The 17,759-nt window shown below is 42.0% G+C and overlaps 2 protein-coding genes across 2 annotated transcripts in view; both read left to right on the top strand.

The window, feature by feature from the left end:
- The first annotated feature begins 4,360 nt into the window (after nucleotides 1-4,360).
- Nucleotides 4,361-7,283, top strand: TMCO2 (transmembrane and coiled-coil domains 2). The gene is made up of 2 exons (XM_045859587.1): nucleotides 4,361-4,918; nucleotides 6,966-7,283. The coding sequence occupies exons 1-2, from the start codon at nucleotides 4,679-4,681 to the stop codon at nucleotides 7,281-7,283; spliced, it is 558 nt and encodes a 185-aa protein (XP_045715543.1). The 5' UTR covers nucleotides 4,361-4,678.
- A 5,200-nt stretch (nucleotides 7,284-12,483) lies between these two features.
- ZMPSTE24 (zinc metallopeptidase STE24) overlaps nucleotides 12,484-17,759 on the top strand; it is a 38,382-nt gene continuing 33,106 nt past the window's right edge. The window contains exons 1-2 of the mRNA XM_045859900.1: nucleotides 12,484-12,806; nucleotides 14,623-14,769. Coding sequence (XP_045715856.1) covers nucleotides 12,678-12,806; nucleotides 14,623-14,769 — 276 coding nt within the window. The 5' untranslated portion in view covers nucleotides 12,484-12,677. The remainder of the gene's footprint in view (nucleotides 12,807-14,622; nucleotides 14,770-17,759) is intronic.

Genomic DNA, 17,759 nt, shown 5'->3' on the forward strand with positions numbered 1-17,759 from the left:
CCCGTTCCCCCCAAATTTGGGGGGTGCGTCTTATAGTCTGAGAATCGTAAATAAAAATCTGAAAAAAACTTTTTGAAAGAAAAAGTGGCAGGAACAGTGAGACACTTTAGGGGCTGAGATCACTGCTGACTCTGAGATCTTCAGTGAATTTCTTCTGTGGACTTCATTTTCCTCACAAAGTGAGGAGATAATGGGTGGTAATCTTGAAAGGTCCTTTTCTGTGATCTGAGCATGAGAAACAACTGGTGGCCTCATTAGGAAAATCTCATACGAGAGAAAGCTGCTAATTTGCTTAAGACTGAACTCTATCCATTCAACCACACCTAACTCCTACCCCCTGAAAGGACTAGTTGAGTCCCTTTGCAGTGCAACCAAACTAATTTTCAGAGTCCAACTGAGTTTGCTTCAAGGACTTAGGATCAAATGTTTGATCCCAATATAATTTTTTATTCCAGTTGGCCTTGCTTCCTTTGATCTTCATTGAAGACAGTGTTTTATGTTAGAAGCAGTATGTATGACTGTATGACAATACAGAAAATCAAAATCACATATGTGGCTTCTGGGTACTGTTATTTTTCTTAATGTCTCTGGGATTCATAACAGACTGGAAAATACTTTGTTTCAAAGCCTTTTCCAATATAAGAATGCCTCATAAAATGATGGTAGGCATAGTGCCAGGCATTTGCATTCATTCTTTTTACCCATAATTCTCTTGCTCAGTGTCTCCCCATGTTCATGAGCACATATATAAAAGGAGAGTAGAAAACAATGGAGAAGTTTTTGATGAGCCCTTCTAGGGATTTCATCCTCATCCTATCCTCTTAGTCCCAGGTGGCGTACTTCCGAGCTGCACTGCCAAGAACATAGTTGTTGGAAGACAGAGGCAGTCATTAACCACATGTTTAAGTACACACATATTTAAAGATAGTTCCAGATACTTTGGGATATAAAATCACCAAAGTAAATTTGTTAAGTCATCTGCTCTTGTGGAACTTGAATGTGAGGGCTGGGGTGACTTACACATCGGTAATCACAGAGCAGCAGCAGGCCAGCAGCGTGGACCTACGAGCCTGTTAGACATGCAGACTGTCCAGACCTTCTAGACCCAAATCTGCATTTTAATTCATATGCACAGAAAAGTTACAGAAGCAGTGGCCTAGAATACAAAGTGGGATGTTCGGTGAGAATTCAGGACAAGAACACTTTGATTTTTGCACTTTCCATAAAATTACCTTGACTTTATAACTCCATGAAGTTGGTTCTGTTACCCTTCATTGACAGAAGCTTTAGAGATGAAGCATCTTGCCTAGTGGATGACAGCTAGGAAAAGGAGCCTATTTTCCAATCTCTTCTGACTGGAAGAGTGTCAGGGGCGAGAACTTAACGTGCAGGAAGAAAGAGGGAAAGTTGCAGGTGGCATTTAAAGTACCAAAAATACCACAGTTCTGTAATTAACCTGAGTGCATTGTTTGTGAACGCGAAGAGGGGGAAGTAAAGTTTGAGGTGTAGGTAAAAGCCAGGTCTTGCAGATCCAAGTCCAGTCCTGTGTCCAATAGTGGCATTTCCTCATGTGAGGAAAGAGATGGAAAACAGGTGCATGTCCTTTCTGGGAACAACATGAAGCCTGTGAAACGTCAGCGTTGCTTAAAGAATCTTCTGAAAGTCAGGAAAGTTGCTCAGTTTCCTCCTTCCCACCTCCAGTCCCACAGTAGAATGATGCCTCCTGGCTTTATATTACAGATTCAGGGGCGAAGCCTCCTATGATGTAAAGCTGAGTCTAGAAAGAGTGGCCCACTCTTATTTCGATTTGCTGGGTGTACATGTGCAGAAATAGATTGTGACAGACTGCATTTGGAGGTCTGAACCACTTCGAGGAAGGTAACCAGGACAGTCAGATTTAGCCTGTGTTTAGTATATTTAGCTTGGAAAAGAGAAGACGGGAGACAGAAAAGCTATAGCCAAATATTTACCAAGCACATACCATCGCTGGCTCCTAGGGATATGAATGTTGAATATGACACAGACATTTTCTGCATCATGGAGATGAGAGTCTAGTAAGGAAGACATTAAATGAAATACTAAAAATAGTTAAATAAAAGTGCTGCAATAGAAGCTCTGACTGTGATAGGGACCAAAAAGAGGCAGGAAAAGCTTACTTGAGAAAGTAATGTTCAAACTGAAATTCAAAGAATGGATAGGAGTTAGCCAGAGAGGACAATTCCATTATATGCACAGGCTTTGTGGTGCACCAGCATGGTAGTGACATTGACAAGTCTAGTTGAAAGAAACCATGGAAAAGGGAAAGGAGAGAGGGTTGGGTAGGTAACAAGGAACCAAGTATTTTGGTACCTTGTAACTATGTTCTAGTTTTCGCATTTTGTTTGAAAGGCAACAATCTATTGAAGGTTTGAAAGTAACTGTTGCATTTGTCAGAAAAGTACCATGCTAGGTACATACGATAAGTGATAAGTGCGTCAGAAAGTCCTGCTAGGTCATGGTGTTGCAGACTACCGAGTGGACATGACTGAGTGCCGCCTGGCTGGCTGGCTAGGTGGCTGGAGGACACTATGTAAAGGTGGGCTGCAATGTCTTCCATAGTGGTAAATTCTTGGTCATTGGGAGTTTTCAGGTGTCCACGTGGGGAATCAGATAGGTTTCTTGGCCTAGATTCTCTGAGGCACCTTTATATTATTGAGATTTACAGTCCCTTGTATTTGGTCAGAAATGTCACTACAAGTAATATCAACAGTTGCCATTATCTATATGTGTAGCCTGGTACTTTTACACAAATTATCAAATTTTCATCATAGCTCTACAAAGTAGAATAAGTCCTGCCTTACAAATGAAGAATTGAGCCGCAGGTTAAGTCACTTGCCCAAGGGAACAAGGGTAGTGAATAGCAGAGTCAAAATCTGAACCCAGACCTACTGTGCTGTCAAAGGCACATCCTCGTCACTGCCACTGTATAAAGTCTCTACATGAACTAGTACACAAATCCAGGGACAGGTGCTTGATGAATGAACAAATTAGGCTCGAGTTTTCCTACAGGATGTCACATTTACTTAAAAATTGTTTCATGTGTGCTATGCACCAAGCACTCGAGATACGGTAGTCAAGTGGATGTGGTCCCTGTCCTCTGAGTACAACAGACAAGGAAGACCTATGTTAATCCAAAAACCGTACAAATCACTATAGTTGCATTAAGTGCTTTGAAAGTAAAGTATAAAGTGCTCTGTACAGGGGTCCGAATGAGTGTGGGGAGTGTTAGGTAATGATTCAGCAGTCACAACCCCGCTTTCTCCACAACTTTTCTGGTTACCATTTTTGAATGGTTTCTGACCCCTGTTATAGTCAGACCCCAACCCTTACCTGAGTAACTTAGTCCTTACTAAAAATTTTGGATTCTGGCTATTTGTTAGTCACTAGCAGACTATGGGTTTAATTAACATCTATAGCAATCACTCCTAAATCATTTCTCCCTGATGTAAGCACTATATGTTCCCAACAGCTTTCTAGACTCCCATTTTCTGGATGTGTCTCTGACACCTCAAGTAACTTGCCAAACCTCCCCTCCCTGAAAGAACGAGTTATTCCTTCCCCATCAGACGGTACTATTCCTGTTCTTTCTTTTCAAACAGAATGAGCAAATAGTTCATTTTTAGTAGCATCAAACAGTGTTTTCTAAAAATTATTTGTCATAACTGACCCTTTCTTTCCTTAGTACCCGCTCTGCTCCTCTTCGTGCAAACCCTCTTCTGGAGTCTTGCTGTGTGCCGCCTGTTCAGTGTAAGCTTATTTGGAAGTGATCAGACGTCTTATATTTTCGTATCGCCTTGCTGAGATGGGTGCTAATCAGTAAATAAGTGATTTGATAACATGTTGGATAGTTTACAGTGCAATGTGCTACTCTTTACGTGTTTACAATATTAGACCATTTGTTCCTACTATAAATTGTCAAGGAGGTGGAATACCCCTCTGTAAAGAGATGAACAAAATGAGGGTCAAATGTTAAAAGCCTTCCCAAAGATCACAATTTCTAAACAATAGATATCTAAACAATGGTGACATGAAAAAAGGGAATGCTACAGAATGGTCCAGTAACAACCTATCTCCGCATTTACCACATAAACTTTTCAGTCTTTAGGAAAGCCTTCTCTAAATCCTGTCTCCTCGAAGCTCCACATAGCATCAATTTTCTCATTTGTTATCTGAAAATACTGCTGTTCATTCCATAGATGATTGGAAATGATCTACATACTGTCCGAGTAGGGTGACCACCAGTCACACGTGGCTATTTAATTAAAATTAAATAAAATGTAAAATTCAGTTCCTCTGCTACACTATACATTTCAAGGGACTAGTAGCTACCATATTGGACAGAGCATATATTTTCTTTACAGAAAGTGCTATTGGACGGTGCTATGCTACAGCTAGGAACTGCCAAAGATCAGAGAAAGCAATATGAGAACTGAAAACCCAGGCCAGTACTTGGTTGGTTTTGAGTAAAGGTCACTGGGTGAGTGGGAAGCAAGCTGACCTTTGGAACAGTGATGTCACAAAGCACAGCTCACAGTGGCTCTAGAACACCTGGCCTCCCAGGTCACTTCCCCTAACTCCCTCCCATCAAGGGTCCTGAAGCCTCTGCACATGTAGCTCCTGGAGCAGCTGTCTTATTACAATGTCAACACCTCCACCTTCATCTTCCATCTGGGACAAAATAGATTATGCCTCTCTGAGCTCAGCATGGAACTGGCTGCAAGCAACTTTTCTGGGAGAGACTGGTGTGCCTCAGCAAACAAATTTGGGGCTGCTAGGTTATTTGGCTCCGGCTGTGCAAGTTATCCTGAAGATTTCATTTCTTACTTTGCTGGGAATAGGACTGTATGCCTTATGGAAACGAAGTGTTCAGTCATTTCAGGTTATACTCTTTTGTTGCAGGGGGATTTAAATAGTTATATACTGGAACTTGATCAGTTCTCTCCCATATTGCTGCCACCCAGGTTTAAGGCCATGCAGATGAGCAAGGGTGAACCTTCGTCTCTGAAGTTGGCTGAAACTAAATTATCCTTTAAAACTTCCCCTAGTTAGGTTTTGAGCACTAAAAAAAATGCTCTTTCTCACAATGGCCTTTGGCATGTGTTATAATAAAATAGGTTAAACAAGTTCACAACCTGAGAAAGCAGCCTTACCCCCAAATTTATTTGACCATTGCTGAGTGTCTCCTATGCGTCAGACACTGTTTGGGGGACTTTGAATAGCATAGGTGGCGTGAGGATAACTGGGGTCTCTGGTTCTTACTGTGTCCGTAACTGATGAGGCACGTGTACTCACTTAGTCATCATGGTGTTTTCATTACTTCCTTGTTTTAACAAGCTAGGGTTCCGTAACTACACAGTGGCTCTTTTCGGTAATAGGAGTATAATTGGCTGGGATTATGAGAAACATTTAGGATTTTACATACTTCTGTTTAATCACCAATAAGAATACTATACTTACAATATAGTCAAAATGCTTTGAGAACCCTAACAATTCCATGAAATGGATAGAAGTTATTTCCTCTTTTTTTAATTTTAATTGTTCAAGTAGGATAGAAGTTATTTTCATATGACAGAAAAACTGAGGTGAACTGAGCTTGAGTGAAAATGAAAGGAAGCAGGGTTTTAAAAAGGGCTTTCTTAAAGAGTGACTGGCTTACTTGGAAAATGCTAAGAAAAGCTATTACGGGATCATTCTCTAGCATTCATTTATTTCCATATGTCATTTCTGTTGAGGAACCATGGCCGCACGGTCTCAATTTTCCACAACCCTGCACGGGAGGCAGGGCAGGGCGCCTCCACTTTGTAGGCGAGGAAACTTGGCAGAGATTTCCCTGCTGACAGAGACTGGAAAAGCTGAGACTTGAACCCAGCTTTTAGGATTGCAAATCCAATTCTACCCCCCAAATCCCATTTGACGTAATCTAACGGGCCTAAATCCCCGGCATGGATATGTGTGTGTGTATATTCACATACACAAATTTTAACTGGCTAATAGAAAAATATAAGGTAAAATAAAAACTCTCATCTGTAATTCTGGGTTCTGCTCTCATATGGTTAATGTTTAGTTCAATCAGAAGAACGAATTCACAGCCCTCCAGAAACCTCAACCAAGACAAAGCAGCAGAATAACAGAGCAGTAAATAGTATGAGCTCTGGAGTCAACTGCTTGGGCTTAAATCTTGGTTCTACCACTTGTGTGACCAGGAGCAACCACTCAGCCTCAAACCCTGTTTCCTTGTCTGTAGGATGGGTTTGCTAGCAGTGCCTCCCTCAGGGCAGTGAGGACTAAAGGAGGTACTGTATATATAGTATATATAAAGCTCAGCACATAAGTACTCAATAAGCAGTGCTAGTATTACAAGGAAAAAAGATGATTGGTTTTATTTTTCTTATTCTGGCAGGAATCTGTCCTGGTACAGGAAAAAAAGTTTTTTTTTGCCGTGACCAGGAAATACAGTTCTTCAAACCACTGTGTCTCGAAATAACATATATTTAGAAGTCAGAATTCCTGGATTCCAGTACTGGCTCTACCATTTCCAAGTGTCTGACCTTGGACAATGACAGGGTCCAAACTGGAAGGTAACTAAATGGCTATTCAGTCATTTTTTTCTACACAAATAGGTCAGGCACATGCAAGGAAACTCCTAGCAAAGGGACCTGCATGCGGCAAACTCAGCAAAGGGTATCTATTATTACGTCTGTATTAAGTAAGTGCAAATAATAATCCCAGACCCGCCCATCACTCCAGTTTGTGGTAAAGATCAAAAGATGAAATACAGGTGCAGACATTTTGTTAAACAAGGCTGGGTGGAGGGATGAGGGCTTACTTTCACTGTTCGGTTTCTGGGGTTTTTTATTGCATCTATAGCAAACTGGCATTTGATATGAATAAACAAGTAATGTTAAACTTCTGTTGTTTTATTTTAGAAAATGTTGTTGTTTGTAATCACCCTCTACAAACTTTACAAGAAGGGCTCAGATTTTTTTCAGGCTCTGCTGGTCAACCCAGAAGGGACCAGTCTCCCAGTTCAAGACAATAATAATTTCTCCCTGTCCTTGGGGCTGCAAGAGAAAATTCTGAAGAAACTTCAGGTGGTAGAAAGCAAAGTGAAGAACCTGGAGGGGATGATCATTTCCCAAAAACCCGCCACGAAGAGGGACTGCTCCTCTGAGCCCTACTGCAGCTGCTCCGACTGCCAGAGCCCCTTGCCCACATCAGGGTTTACGTCCACGTCTGAAATGTGATGGACTCCCATCTTTCTCCAGAAAAGCACTGTTTCCCTTGCGTGTACAGTGGCGTATCAATAAAGACAGAGAACTAGACTGAAATCACCCTGCAAGGACTGGCTCTCTCTTCAGTACAGCCCAACTTCTCGGGTGTGGTGGGGTGATACTGGGTGTGGTGGTGGTTAAAACCGTTCCTGAGATTGTGGTGCCTGCTCTGCAGGCTGGAGACCATGAGCGGTCATATAGAAGAGGTCAGACAAACGAATCCATAGGACTGGGAAGGTCAGGGATATGGCCTTGGGCTCCATGCTGGAGAAGTTGGCTTGGATATAATCAAAACAGCAAGACGGTGCTGCTGAGGGGCAATGCTGTGGATTGTCCTGTAAAGGTCGGCTGACCCTTGTGCTGGTCTTGGGCCTAAAGGTAACTGTTTGGCCCAGGAGTCTCACTGCATTAATTGCTCAGAAGTGGGCAAGGGTGGGAGTGGACAAAAAAGAATCTGCTTAATTTTATCTAGTTTACTGAAATTTCCTCTGTGTTAAACATTGTGATTGTCCTCAGGAATCTGTCCTGAGTGCTTCAGGCCCACTCGGTTTGGCTGGCTGAAGAGGTAATTTCAGAACAAGGAATTATAATACAGTACGGTTTTAACATCTTGAATTTAGGGGAATTCATATGTGAATCCAACTTGACAGGGAGGCACCTACCTGTCATTACACCCAATTTGAGTGTGTACCCTGACTAGAAAGATGTCCCACTGGGGAACATAGTAGGTGGTCCTCTCAGTGAGTCTCCTATTCCACAAGCCTTAGAGTGTGTGCATTCTTGCCATAATAAACATGATTATACTCATTGAAACACTGTATTTGACATCTAAATGAAACGTTTCACGTGGTATACAAACAGTGATTTATTGTTGTGCTGGACTAAAACTAGCTATGCTATTCAACAGGAGACAAGACGGCAGTTTTCCACGTGGCATCTTCGTAAGGGATTTCTGAGGGTAATTTTGATCATTTTTGTCCAGTGCACTGGTGTTAAAATGCCACCCTTGTGTAAAATGAGACTTCACTGTGCAGTGTACTCAGTGCAAAGAACAGGTCAACACATCAGTGAATACAGGGTGCACCTAGGAAAGGCTTTAAAGAGGGCACATGGAGTTATCCCACCAAGATTTACACAGGAAGGTATCCAGCAGGAAGGTGTTCCGCTGCTGGAATCATCGTAGAGCCATAAAAGAGGGGGGCTTGCCTGGAGAACAAGGAGAGTTTCATGGTGGCTGAAGAACTGACTATTTCCAGAGCCACAATGAAGGATTTTTGCTTCAGGGCAAGACACACTAACCTCATCCTCAAATCAGCTTTTAATTCATGATGTGGCAAATGGAACAGATGGGGGTTATCAACAGTGTGCATTATCTGACAATGTAGGTGAGACGGTTGCTGACCATGCTGCTGCTGCTGAAGTGTCATGCAGTCTTTTAAAGTCAACATCTCAATTTTTGGAGGGGCTCTCTAGATTTCAGTGTCTTTCTGCATTGTTCCAGTCATTTTGACCTGGTTATCACTCTAGGGGCATATCAAAAGGAAGCTGTTTGAAGAAGGGCCTAGAAGAATAGATTGATATCAGGTAATGAAAGGCATTTAAAGGTCCTCTCATATTGTTGGCGATGGACACTTTTAAACAGGGGAGTAACACAGATTTGGTAGTCTGTGTGGAAGACACAGATTGAGCTAAATGCAAAGTGTGGTAGAAACTAATGATGGGGTCACCTTGTTCCTGGACCTCAGCTCCCAAGAAGAGAGGTGATTCACACCACAACCATAAGGGACTAATATCAAGTACTCAATCCCAGCAAGGGCACTGTTTTCTTGACAATAGAGCACTTATGTCCAGGGCACCAACTAAGGGACCTTGGATGCTTGGCACATAATCAAGACAAGATAGGGAAAGGGCTTGAGAGCTATTTTGTCATTCAGGTTAGATGGGGGTAGATGAGCTACCCTTCACCAGTGTCCACTGCTCTAAGGAGGAGACTCCTTGTTCTTGAAATTCAGTCTCTCTTGGCAAAACCCTGACAATACCCTGTATTGAGGCTCCTATTTCAGACTCCAGACAGACCAGCCCCTCTATTAACACTATCTGCAAAGGGGAACAAATGATTTATTCCCTTTCCATAATTCGCTTCTCCCTCCACTGTAATCAGCCCAGCCCAAGCCACCATTCTCTCTCACCTGGTTCTTGAAATGGCCTCCTAACTGGACTCCCTGTTTCCACCTGTGTCCCCATTATCTCTCTCTACACAGTAGTCAGAGATCATGTTGCTACTCCACTCAAAATCTTCCAACCGCTTATTCTTTCACTCTCAGTAAAAGTCAAGTTCTTCAATAAAAGACTGTGTATGACGGCATGATCTGCACTCCCCCTCCTGCTTACTCTCCATACGCTCTCACAAGTCCTCAAATATGGGAAGATGCATTGTCCCACCTTCGGGCCTTTGCACTTGCTGTTCAAAGCACACTTTGTGCAAGGCACACTTTTCCCAGATACTCTGGCAGCTTCTCTCACTTTCGTTGGGTCTGTGCTCAATTGTCAGCTATTCTGACAGGTTTTCCTGGACCATCTTACATAAAGTAGTGCCCTTCATGCCAACACACTGTTTTCCCCTTTCCCTACTTTTCCATCAGAGTATTCACCACCTCCTCCACTTTTTCTGTTCCATATTTGCTTATCTATCAACCCCCATCCACCCCAGCCCACTAAGTAAGCTTCATGAGAGGAAAGGTTCACTGCTATATGCCAAGCACCTACGATAGTGTCTGGTACTTAGCAGACACTCAATATTTATTGACTGAATGAGTGAATTACAGTTGTAACTTTTCAAAACTTTATACCAGCTTCTTCCTTAGTATCTTCAGATACATGGGTCCAGATCAACACTATGATAATAATTCTCATGAGTATGGGGAGCTAGCAGCTAATCTTTATTGGGCAAGCCAGATACACTGCTAAGAGATTTGCATGACGTTTCTCATTTGATCCTCACGATATGAGAAAGCAAATACTATTTTCTCTTTTTACTGATAAGGAACTGATGCACAGAGAGGTTAAGCAACTTGCTAGAATGTGGTACAGTTGTGACCGGCACTCAAGCATCTGAACTAAACCTGTGCTCTTAGCCACAAAGTTTGGGTGACAGGAGCTTCTGTGAGGCTTTGCGGCAAGTGCACCAGGCTGGACGGACCTGGACAGATAAAGACAAGGGGACTGAAGAGGGCATAGTGATGACAGCCCAAGGGAGAGAGAATTTTGAAAAAGGGTTTATCCCCTCGTGTTTTAAGTTGATAGCTAGTTTTCATCATTAACTTAAATAGTTGCAATGGATGCAAATGTTGGCAAATTATTATAATGACAATTTAAGACAAGACTGTAAAGTTACTTTTTATAATGCATCCCACAGAATCTACAAAACAATTGAATAACCACTATCATCCACTTAAAATTACACAAATAAGCTCTTTAACATTTGTTAACTGTATATTTTTTTAGCATCTCTAATTTACATTTCTATTCCACTTCCCCATTAAATGTTATCCAAATGTAACATTTTGTTAGAAAGCCCTTTAATCATGCTTGAAATAAAAGTATGTACATATTAAAGTAGAATCTAAAAAATTTTCCTGTAATAGGAAATAGGTCTACCTATTAGAAAGAATTCTTTGAATTGACTAATCATTATAATTATCATTACAATGAATGACTTAAAAATCTGCACAAAATAATATCACAAATTTTAATACATAAACATAAAATGTAAAAATCTACTGGAAATGCATCTCTCAGTGAAGTGGATAGGGCTTCCCCACCAATTAATTCACGTGTCTGAATGACTGCTTTTTACTGATAGACTTTTTGTTCTCATAGATACAGTGCTGGGAAATATCACTCACACTAAAAGCCAGGAATGCTAGTTTTCTTATAGGAACGTCAATCAATTCTTTGTTTTCCTTCTGAGTTATATGCCAAACATCATATGATGTTCTTTGATTAGCTGACAGTTCAATTAGGCCCACCACCATTTCTGTTGAAAGCCAAGAACTGGAAGCAATTTGACTTGCAAAATAATTTGTTATCCTGTCAATAGAATCCATCACTTTCCAAAGTGACTTTTAAGTATATGATTACTCTCATTCTGAAGCATATAGGAAGAATTGGGAAATTCAGGATACTGTTAATCTCAACACATCTTTAGCACTACAATTTCACTGTAATTTAAATATATTTTAGTTGCAGCTGCAGATTTAGCTCGATTCATAATAAATGATTGTGCAAATTAGCAATGCCACTCTTTGTCTATCCAATTAACCAAGTCAGACATATCTTCGGTGAGAAAAAAATTTCACTTTTCAAATCAAACAAATGTGTTAACAGTCGTTCCTGTGACCACATTTCACTTCTGAATTCCAAGACACAGATATGGCGTTCTGCTTTGATAGGAGTTTGTCCCTAGATTAAGTAAGGCCCTTTCAGTTCAGGTATTTCTAACCTACGCTATCCCTGCTTTGCTCCAGAGCACTCTCTTGGGCAAAATGCCGCCTTTGACTCACTTGTGCCGGCGAGGCGAGATGTTTACTGAAAATCTCATCACTACCGACAGTTCTCTAACATGTCAGAATTCAGAACACCCGGTTACAGGCCAAAATAGGGCACCTTTAATACCTAGTCTCGCTGTTCACTATACCTTTAATCTTAAGGTATTCCAGGATGAACATACCACAGTCCGAATAGCATTAGTTAGAGGAATGGTCTCTAGAGCCTGGGACGTCGGCTCCTCTCGATCTTCCCAGCTATTTCAGGGCTCGTGGAGCAGTCCTTTCTGCGTTAGTTCCCGCTCAGTCTCACTACCCTGGCCGGGAAAACGCGGCTCAGGCCGCAGTCCATCCGGGCAAGCCCCGAAGCGAAGGGATGCAGTCGTTGCTCCGGAAGCTAGAGAGCGGAGAGCTCTGGCGCGCTGCGGGGCTCGGGACGTAAGCCGGAACCCTCAGCAGGAACTCGGCTTGCAAGGGAAGGGACAGAATGTTGGTGTAACGCAGCTCTGCAAGATCAGTCCGGGGCGGAGCTGGGGTTGGCGGAGGCGGAGCCCGGCCTCTGGGCATCAGTCCGCCTCCGGCCGGAAGTGAGGGGGGCGGGAGCTGTCTTCTTCCGGCAGACACTAGGCGGCACCTAAGGGGCGTCGGCACGGGGAAGAGTGTTTGTGTAACACTGCCTGCTGCGCTTAGGGGGTGGAATGGAGGCGGTTGTCAGTGCAGGGGCTCTCGGGAGGGACGGATATAGCTGTGACACTGCCGCGACGCTTTGAGGGACTGTGTTGGTGTGGTACCGGTGCACGCTTAAAGGAGCAGGCGGAACCAGATGGCCATGGGCATGTGGGCATCTCTGGACCCACTGTGGGAGATCCCAGCCGAGAAGCGTATCTTTGGGGCCGTGCTCCTCTTCTCCTGGACGGTGTATCTCTGGGAGACCTTCCTAGCACAGCGTCAGGTGAGCCTAGACAGGGCCCATCTAACCCCGACACGCCGCCAGCTCTAGGCCAGTCACGGTCTCGACCCCGAGTCCCTGAATGCTGCTGCCCCAGTACCCAGCCTCGGCCCTGTGGGTCCCTACTGAGCTTCCTAACTTGGTCCGATGATGGGATTGGTCTCGAGAGGACCTGGTGCTCCAGGGACGTTTTCCGCAACGTGATCGTGGGATTCGGGCGGATTAGGGCCTGGTGAAAGGGAAAGCAGGCTGCCGCCTCGTCAGCCTTTAGCTTTTGTGCCTGCCCCACAGCTTCCCTAAGGTCCCCAGACTTCTCTTTTTTTATCTTTGGCAGCGACCCATAAACCTTCAAAGGGTGATACTAACATTTTACAATCAGCTTCCTCAAGACGTTTGTATAATCATGTTCAACCATAGAATCAGGAAACCATTTTATGAAAATAAAGGTTTCATAAACCTTCCAAGAATCTGAACTCTTTTCCCTTAAAAAAAAAAAAAGGAGTATGTTGTTTTATTACCCAGACAACAATATTTCCTTGTTTAAACAATTAAAACAGTAAAGTAGAAAGGGAAAGTTACTCAGAATTCCCTGGGGATGAGCATAATTCACAGCTGGATGGATTAGAGAGCTGAACTTTTGAATGAGATAGGTTTTTAAGTTTAACTGACTGTTTTATTGCCATCTCTCACTGCTGGTTTGCTTTACTTACATTCTTCTCTGTTGCTGAATTATGTCAACTATGATGGTTAGAAAAACCTTTCTCTGTTTAACCCCTGCAACACTCTTTCTTGAGCGTTACAGTCTTTTTCCTCTGAAAATTTCTTCTCATTTTACATTTGCATGAATCTTTAAATTGAAATTTTTAATTTATCTATGTCTGTCAATATTTGGGTTGTATCTTGATCTCTTTTTCCATCCAGCATATTCAAAGAGGTGTTAAGATGAAAAAAGCATTAGTTTCTCTCACCTAATGTTCTCTGACCCAATAGCTCTTTGGATAGCTTCATTAGTACAGAATCTTATAGGCCAAAGTATTGAGAAGATACTTTGCATAAAGTAAACACACAGGCATGGTATTGAACATTTCACTTTCGTACTTTAATAATAGACCTAGTTACAGTAACTACTTTTCTGTAGTATCTTTACTCAGTTATGTTTTAATGTAACACCTCTTAGCGAGGGTTTGGTAAGATGCACAACAATAGAGAAGCCGTTTGTCTTAAAACCATTTTAGAAGATGCTGTCCATTACCTTGTTCGGTATCTGTTCCCTGTATTATGTCCCATGGGCTGAAATTACCTTTCCAAATTTTATGTAATGAAAAAGTTTGTCTTTCTTGAAGACAATATGTTTCTATCTGTTATTCCTCAAATTTCTCTTAATTTGGCTTCTAGAACCAGATGTAATTATTAGCCACAATATCTGTTCATACTCATGGTTAGCATATTTGCTTCCTTCTTTCATCCACGAATTTGTTTTCTACATTACAGAATGTATGTTACACCTGAATTGAGTGGCACCCTTTGCAATGTCACAATTTTGGTTTATTTATGCAAACTGAAATGTGATGACAGCCCTGATTTTAATCTTACCTAGTCAGCTAGCCTCAGATTCTCTGTTCTTTTACTTTCCTCATCAGTTGTTTTAGTGGACAATGTGCTCGATCAGATGCAACTTTTGTGTATATGTAAAGTAAATTCAACAGGGTTAAGAGACAAGTTAATGCTGTAAGCCATTCAGTGTTGATCCTAAGTAACTATTGTAATAAATAATGAGTTGGTTTGACTGTTTCATTAAAGTGTTTTCAAAATATTTCAGAGACGAATATATAAAACAACAACTCATGTACCACTGGAGTTAGGACAGATCATGGATTCAGAAACGTTTGAGAAGTCTCGACTCTATCAGCTGGATAAAAGTACCTTCAGCTTCTGGTCAGGACTCTACTCAGAGATTGAAGGCACTGTGAGTACTTTATGTCTTGAAAAGACAATCTGTCCAGTAGTTTAATACTTTGTATGTTTGTTTTCCTTTTTGTATTCTTGTGATACAAAAGAGGATATCACATCTACAAATCCCAGAATGCTTTCCTGGCCTTTATTATTGATAGAATAGGTGTGAAGCAAAAGACTCAGAAACGTAACTGTTTAGTTATGATTTTGCTAACATATGGAATCTAGTGAACAAAACAAACTAACAAGCAAAACAGAAACAGGCTCAAAACAGACTGACAGTTGTCAGAGGGGAGGGGTGTTGGGGGATGGGTGAAAAAGATGAAGAAATTAAGGAAAAAAAACACCTCATAGACACAGACAACCAGAGGGAAAGGGGGTGGGGGTGGAAAAGGGTAAAGGGGGATACATGGTGATAGAAGGAGACTTGACTTGGGGTGGGGAACACACAATGCAACGTGCAGATGATGTGTTGTAGAACTGTACACTTGAAACCTGTAGAATTTTATTAACCAATGTTACCCCAATAAGTTCAATAAAACTTTTTTTTTAAACTTTCTGGGGAAAACAATTATAGAATATGGCAACTGTCACCAAGGCCAGGTATGAAAAATCTTATGTTGTAGGTTATTCTCATAGCCGTCCCTACCTATCTTCACGCCTCCGTCCTAACACTACAGCCTGTCTTCCACGTTGCAGCCCCAGGAACTCTGTAGAACCATTTTGATCATGTTATTCTCCTCCAGGGTGCAGTCCAAATTTCTGTGTGGTTTGTGAGGTGATTTTTGCTTACTGGAGCCTCATCTTTTTATTTCTTCCCGCAAATTCTTTCCCCTTCTTTACTGTGCTTGTACCCAAGTTGGTTTCCTATGACTCTGAGTCTTTTTACACGTGAGTATCTCTGTCTGGGGTACCCTTTCTCTCCCTCTTCAGTGCCGCTCACTCGCTGGAGGCTGATTAATCCCTGCTGTTCCGTTGGGGTCCAGCTGAGACAGATCTCTTCTAAGGAGCCACTGGAAACTTCTCCTGTCCCTCAAGCCTGCAGAAAGTAGCATCCTGTTGTTATTCCTGTCAGAGTACTTACCAGGCTGTATTGAATGTGCCTGTTTAGTGGACAGGCTGGTCGTTCCTTAAAGAAAGGGTTCTTTAAAGTCTCCTCAGCATTTTATGCCTAGTGCCTAGCTTGTAATAAGCACATAATTCATATTTATTGAATGAAACAGTGAGTGACAGATCATCTTTATTTAGCAAAACAGGGCTGGTCTTAACCTCTGTGCTAGAAGAGGAGGCTGTGGAGTGTAGACTAGAGAGAGCACTGTTTCTCAGTCTGGTTTTCACGCTCCTCCCTGGCCCCTGACCATGTACCTTTTTAGACACTTTTTTTCCTAATTGTCCCTCCGTGAAATTTTAATACCACAGATAACACTGTGTATCTGTTTTGGTACCATACATATGTATATATGTGCTTATAAAATGAGTAAGATTTTTTCTACCCCAAAACCCATTTCTTGGTTTTCCACCCCTGGGAACAGTTGAAAGTGCATGATGCGGAAGTTAAGAGCAGACTCTGGCTTGAGTTTGAATCTTAGCTCTACCATACTGAGTATGTGACCACAAGTGAGTGACTCAGTGTTTTTCTAGCTCTTTTTTCTCATCTGCTAAAATTGCATGGTAATATTAGTTCCTCATTCATAGTGGTGTTGAGGGGATTAAATGAGTTAATATTTGTAAGATGCTTAGAACAGTGCCTGATCCACTGTAAGTGCACCATAAGCCTTGGCTATTACTAGTTCCATCATTATGATCATGCTTATTATCTCTTCCTCCAGAGCTGTTTTAGGTCCCCACTGCCACTAAGGGAAAGATTCCTCATTGAAAATAGTTGAGATCAGCTATCAGTTAAAGAGAGGAAACTGACTGTTGGTAGCTTTAGTACATGATGACAAAATTACTTATCTGGTCACAAAGTCTGCCTTGACAGACATGGAACAGTAAGACTAATGCAGTTAGAACCAGGTTATTAGAAACCTCTCCCATTTCCTCAACGTGATGGAAAATGGCAAAACTTCTGGAAGAGTTATGTCTTGGAATTAATAAATGATCTGAAAAATAAAATTGCAGTGGCTTTTGGGATAGACAGTGAATACTAGTTATTAGTCTTTTCAGTATTGATTTTTTAAATTATATTTTTACTAGTCTAAGCCAAGTTTAGTTACTGAGATACGGAAGATTGGTATTCAAATGTGATGCCTTCCACCCTGGTCAAGTAGCCCAGTAGGTTGGAGCATTGTCCTATACAACAAAAGGTTATAAGTTTGATTCCCAGTCAGGACACATGCCTAGGTTGTGGGTTCGATCCCCGGTGGGGCCATGTGCTGGAGGCAACCAATCGGTGTTTCTCTCTCATATTGATATTTTTTTTTCTCTCTCTCCCTTCTTCTCTCCTTCTAAAGCCAATAAAACGTATCTTTAAGAACAAAACAAAACAAAACTTGATGCCTTCCAACCACTCCAGGAAAGCCAGCATTATTGAGGATTGTATTTGATTTTGGTTACTTTATCTGAAGCATTCCTTCTGTTAGGGACAGTACCTGGGTAGGAAATCAGCCCTCAGAGAGGGATGGAAGTAGAGATGGGAAAGTTAGACACTGTCACCTTCCCTCGCTGACGTTTGACTCTTAGAAGTCCTTTGACTTATCCCCACAGGGCCATTATGAAATGACAGGAAAAATATCTTCAGTCTCCTTGTTGTCGTTAGTAAGACAGTTCCAGGAGAGATGGGCAACAGCTTGGTCGTTGCAGCCAGTGACCATGGGAGTGGCTCCGTGTGTCCTAGGGGAGGACGGGGCAGGGGAGTACGAGTGTGGAATAGGAGCTTTGTGATCTGCTGTGGCTCAGACTAGAAGCAGTACTGATGGGCGAACCTGGGAACAGCAGTGGTCACCATTACAACGGGTGTGTGAGTAGTGATTTTCACTTCATACACTGTTTCTATTGTATTTG

The sequence above is a fragment of the Phyllostomus hastatus genome, unplaced genomic scaffold (genome assembly GCF_019186645.2).
Source record: "Phyllostomus hastatus isolate PE091 unplaced genomic scaffold, TTU_PhHast_1.1 phas_scaffold_182, whole genome shotgun sequence".
NCBI classification, from domain to species: Eukaryota; Metazoa; Chordata; class Mammalia; order Chiroptera; family Phyllostomidae; genus Phyllostomus; species Phyllostomus hastatus.